Below are 5,591 nucleotides of genomic sequence, written 5' to 3'. Positions count from 1 at the left end.
TTAAAGTCTGCCGAGATCTACCAGTCCAAATAGAGAGGCGTAGCCATTACTGACAGCCTACTACCAGGTAAATACACACTTGTACTTGAATAAAAGTGACCTTTGTATGATTAATATATATGTTGTGCCAAAATAGTGTTGCTACAAAAGTATAAATTAGGCTTACTAATAAGACAACTCAGATCTGAATCTACACCGGAATCTGCTGCCAAAGTGCAATATTAAAAAAATTATGGAATCAAACCCTTTTTTTTTGCATTTTAGTAGAATATAAAAAGAAATGCCATTTTGTACAATAATTATAATGAATACATTCAAACAAACTAAAACTTACAGCTGATTAATAACGATATCTAACTTGAGTTTTTATTATATCAAAAACCTGTTGAAATGCTACTGTTATATTTACTGTCCCCAAAAAGCGCGTCGGCAGCCTCCAGGAATGCTTCTTTCACAACTTCGCCGTCTTTGAAAGACTTCATGTGTTTCGCAAGAACGTGACTGACACGATAAGATGCTCTGGTAGCAGCCTTACTCTTGTTGTTGGGCCTGGTGAAAATGGACTGCTGTGCATTTAGCTGTCCTCTCAGGCCCCTCCCCTTTTGGAGCGTAGGGCAGAATTAGGAGGGAATTCCGTGCGTTTGTGCACTGTTTTGAAATGCCGCTCCTACATTACCCTTCTTCGATAAAGCCACGCTCGCATTGCAGATGAGACAGATGTACTTTGAATTGGAATAGATACAAAAATAATCATCCTCCCACTCGGAGTAAAAATTATATATTTTGGGCTTTTTTGCTTCTACCATAATTGCGGTCTTGTGTGTGTGCGGACTGTCACTCCTGTTGACACGGACAACGTCAGCGAAATAGTACCCACTGCCCACCAGCCACGCCCCGACACATGGGGTCACGCCGGCCAATCACAAAGCTTTGATGCGTTCAAGTGCATTATTCTGCTACAGGAAGATTATGTTATAGGACATTAACGATAAAACAGAATATTGTTGTTCTATTTTTAGACACATCTCGCGATCGACCGGTCGATTGCGATCGACTGGTTGGGCACCCCTGATCTACATTCTCCCAATTGGACAAATCCTCCGTCAACACCAACTCCAGTTCCACTGTTATGCTGATGACTCTTCCTCTCAACACAATCAATTTCTTCAACCACACACTCCCAGCTCACCACCTACCTCACTGACAATTTGGATGCAAAACAATTTTTTAAAACTCGGTCTTGCTCTCGTTGAGGTTGAGGACATTTTTGCTCAGCCAGGATGTTATCTCTGTTAAGCAATCCATCAACTGCTGTAGTGAGTGTTTGACATTTGAATTGAGTGGCAGATAGATCTGTACATCATCAGCGTAACAATGGAAGGGAATATTGTGTTTAGTGAGAATTTAACCTAGGAGCAGTATGTACAGTAGAAAAAGGATGGGGCCCAGGATCGAGCCTTTGGGAACCCCACAGGTAAGAGGGGCTTTGGCAGAGGAGAAGGCACCTAGCTGCACTGAGAGGCTATACGGTCTGTCAGGACCTGAACCATGCAAGGGCAGAGCCTGTGATGCCTGCGGACTGTTCAAGCCATGACAACAGGATGCTATGGTCTACAGTGTCAAAGGCAGCTGTTAGGTCCAACAGCACCAAGACAGCTGGGCTACCTGAGTTGGCGGCTAGGAGCAGATCATTAAAAACTCTTAAAAGGGCTGTTTCAGTGCTGTGCATGGGTTTGAAGCCAGACTGAAACTTGTCATGGATTCCATGCATGGTTAAAAAAGACTGCAGCTGGGCGTAGACTACTTGCTCCAGGGCTTTAGATAAAAAGGGTAGCTGGGAGATGGGCCTAAAATTTGCGAGAATGGAGGGGTCGAGATTTTTCTTTTTAAGTAGTGGCTTGACCACAGCATGTTTGAAGGCAGCTGGGACACATCCTGAGCCAAGAGAGGTGTTTACAAGCAATACAACACTTGGTCCAACTGATTCAAAAACATCTCTAAGGAAGCGAGAGGGAATGCTGTCTAAGGTGCAGTTTGTCGGCCGCAGGTGCTTGACTACATCCGAGAGAGAAGAGAGGGATACAGGCTCAAAGTGGTCGAGGACAGCAGGGCACAGAAAGGGAGCAGGATCTGGGGTAGCACTAGTGTGGGCTAGCCTAAGAGCAGATACTTTTTCAATAAAACATTTAAGAAATGTATCACAGAGAGTAGTCGATGGCACAATAGAAGAAACATCACAGGGATTAATAATAGAGTTGAGGACATTTAAAAGAACCTGAGGTTTATGGCTGTTTTTAGAGATGAACAGAGAAATGTGCTCTGTTTTGGCTGCTTTGACTGCCGTCTGCTCTTATGAGGCGATACACCTCTAGTGAGCGGCCCAGACCTTCGTATGTTTTTCTGTATGTGGCCCTCAGTGAGAAAGTGTGGACCCCCTGCTCTAGATACACACACCTCGTTGTAAATAGTCCGTGTGAGAATATCTCTCTGTGTTGATTCACCATGACGCCACTAGAGGTCAGCGTGCTGCTGATGCTCAGGAACACCTGCTGGATGCATGTTTTAAAGAGGCCTTATTCCTCTCCTGTAGTTCTATGTTAGTCAGTGGCGTTTTCTCCCGGAGGCCAAGGGAAGCCGGGCTTCCCCTGTTTTTTCAGTTTGTAGTTATAATTTTAATAAATAAATAAAAACACTTTGTTTAGTTTCGGTAATTATTCTGTGCTGTGTGTTTCTGCCGTCTCTCCCCCATTCTCATTGAGTATTTTACAAAGAGTGAAACAGCGCCCCTCTGGATGTTATGGTGAAAAAGTAGATTGCACTCTATGTTGCGAGAGGAGGCTTCCCTTGGTGAAAAGAAATGGAGGGATTGACCAATCAGACGAGGCTCACGTCATGCCCCTGCCAACCATGTGATTGGTCAAACCCTCTGTTTTAAAATGTGCTGGTTATGCATTTGGGGGGGGGGGGTTGGCTTTATAAACTAATAAGAAAATGCTTAAATGAATAAGACGAGAGTGTTATTATTATTAATTATTAGAGTTTCGGCTGGAGAGTGCGTGCGGACCTGTCGGTTAGATAACAGTCGTGTGTAAATCCTGCATCTGTATGATACAAATGTGTGTAAAATGATACCGGGCGCCGCATCACTCATCTGGTTACAGCGTTACATCGACCAACCCCCCCCCATGATGGACTCCCTGGTGTGAACACAGAGATCTTTATTAGTGCTTGGTTGCATAAAGACATTAAAAGATCTGCAGAGTTCAGATGTTGCTCCACATCAGGATGTTCAGGCTCTCTCCTCCTCCTCCTCCCCTCCTCTCCTCCTCCTCCTCCTCCTCCTCCTCCTCCTCCTCCTCCTCCTCCTCCTCCTCCTCCTCCTCCTCCTCCTCCTCCTCCTCCTCTTGGTGTGAATGCCGTCCGACTGGCTGTACAGGAACATGTGATGCGTGTTTAGCTCTCCCTCTGTGTTTGTGGGTGTTTCCCAGCTCGGTCATGCACTGAAGCACCCAGAGAGAGAGTGTGTGTGTGTGTGTGTGTGTGTGTGTGTGTGTGTGTGTGTGTGTGTGTGTGTGTGTGTGTGTGTGTGTGTGTGTGTGTGTGTGTGTGTGTGTGTGTGTGTGTGTGTGTGTGTGTGTGTGTGTGTGTGTGTGTGTGTGTGTGTGTGTGTGTGTGTGTGTGTGTGTGTGTGTGTGTGTGTGTGTGTGTGTGTGTGTGTGTGTGTGTGTGTGTGTGTGTGTGTGAGTGTGAGAGAGAGACAGAGAGTGTGTGTGTGAGAGAGAGAGAGAGAGTGTGTGTGTGTGAGAGAAAGAGAGAGAGAGAGAGACACTGTTTTTTAATCTGACCACAAGAACCTGTTTGCTGCTTCCTCTAACGCGCCTCACATGTTCCCTCACAACAGTTCCTCCATGGAACGACTAACACGAGTGCTCTGTGCAGCAGCAGACAGGCCCTGATCCAGAGACCCTAGACCCCCAGGACTTTGACCCCTGACCCCCTGACATGCCTGAGAGAGGAGTCCCATCATGGAGCAGCAGGCCTGGATTCTGAGGAGCTTCCTGTCGCAGCTGCAGAGACAGGAGGCGGCGGACGGCATCGCCGGGGAGTTCACTGTGAGTCTTACATCTTGGTTTTCTTAAAGAAGTGTAGAACAAGAAGCTGCTTATATCTCCCTTTTCTTGAACTCTAATAATAGAGGAAGCTGTCGTAAAGCCGCTTTGATTCTCACATCATCAGAAGCCTGACTGACTGTGGGAACAAAGGTTACAGTCAGTCTTACATCTTGGTTTTCTTGAAGGAGTCTTGTAAATGAAGCCTCTACACCAAGTCAAATTCCTCGTATGTGTCGACCTACCTGTTAATAAACCTGTTTCTGATTCTATAAAGCAGATTTCATTATCACAACATCTGAAGTTTGACTGACAGCAAGCGTTAAGTTCTCCAGATTTCCAAAAAGGTCGATAGTTCAGGGAAGTGGCTCGCTGCTAATGCAACGCCACGCTTATATCTTCATTTTCTTGAACTCTAATATTGTAGAGGAAGCTGTCGTAAAGCAGCTTTTATTCTCACATCATCTGACTGACTGTGGGAACGAAGGTTACAGTCAGTCTAACATCTTCGTTTTCTTGAAGGAGTCTTGTAAATAAAGCAGATTTCATTATAAGATTATCAGAAGTTTGACTGACAGTAAGCGTTAAGTTTCACAGTTTTCTCAAAAAGGTTGTTGTGTTCAGGGAAGTGGCTCGCTGCTCTTATACCTCCCTTTTCTTGAACTCTAATATGGTAGAGAAAGCGGTCATAAAGCTGCTTTCATTGTCACACCATCAGAAGTTTGACCGACAGTAAGCGTTACTACGTTCTCCAGATTAATGCTCTCAAAAAGGTCGACCGTTCGGGGAAGTGACTCGCTGTAACGCCACTCTTCTGCTTCCTCTTTAAAACAGCTGCTAGTCGCTGAAGGGTGTATTCAGGAACAAGGAAGACACGCATGCAAATGCATTACATATATATATATAAACATATAAAAACCAACAATGATATCCTCTTTTATTTTAGTCAACATTTGTATTGAATACAATCTCTTCCCCTGGCAGCAAGAGAGTCTCTAAACCGGTCACCTGCCAGCTTTTAAAACAGAGAACATGCAGCGGTTCAGGAAGGATGGGAAATACCTGTATTAGTATGTATCTTAGTATGAGACGTCACTACATGTATTCTGGATCGTACCATGTTGTCCTTCCCTGGTTTTAAAGCTTTTAAACACAACACACACACATCAACACAAGAAGCACAGCAGGCGGACCTACACACTATTTCCAAACCACTCCTTTTTAAAACCTTTGTTCTGTAGTGTTCCCTCTCCTGTAGTGTTTTAGTGCATGTCAATGGTCTGCAAAGGCTAAAATCCCTCCAGAGTGGTTCTTTTTTTAACCCTAACCCTAGAGTCTTTAACTCTGTAAAGACTCTTTAAACACTCTGTAAACACTCTTTAAACACTCTTTAAACACTCTGTAAAGACTCTTTAAACACTCTTTAAAGACTCTTTAAATACTCTGTAAAGACTCTTTAAACACTCTTTAAACACTCTGTAA

At 44.4% G+C, this 5,591-nt stretch overlaps 1 protein-coding gene across 5 annotated transcripts in view; it reads left to right on the top strand.

Annotated features, from left to right (window-relative positions):
* Positions 1 to 3,764: 3,764 nt before the first annotated feature.
* The window catches only part of ptpn22 (protein tyrosine phosphatase non-receptor type 22), a 27,055-nt gene continuing 25,228 nt past the window's right edge, over positions 3,765 to 5,591 (top strand). For 3 of the 5 annotated variants that reach the window (XM_071202169.1, XM_071202171.1, XM_071202168.1), the window contains exon 1: positions 3,765 to 4,112. In XM_071202169.1, coding sequence (XP_071058270.1) covers positions 4,026 to 4,112 — 87 coding nt within the window. In that variant the 5' untranslated portion in view covers positions 3,765 to 4,025. The remainder of the gene's footprint in view (positions 4,113 to 5,591) is intronic. The other 2 variants (XM_071202170.1, XM_071202167.1) reach the window with 1 other exon arrangement.

This window comes from Pseudochaenichthys georgianus, unplaced genomic scaffold, assembly GCF_902827115.2.
Source record: "Pseudochaenichthys georgianus unplaced genomic scaffold, fPseGeo1.2 scaffold_151_arrow_ctg1, whole genome shotgun sequence".
NCBI classification, from domain to species: Eukaryota; Metazoa; Chordata; class Actinopteri; order Perciformes; family Channichthyidae; genus Pseudochaenichthys; species Pseudochaenichthys georgianus.
Note: the sequence above shows the minus strand (reverse complement) of the source record. Positions and strands in the feature narration are given on the sequence as shown.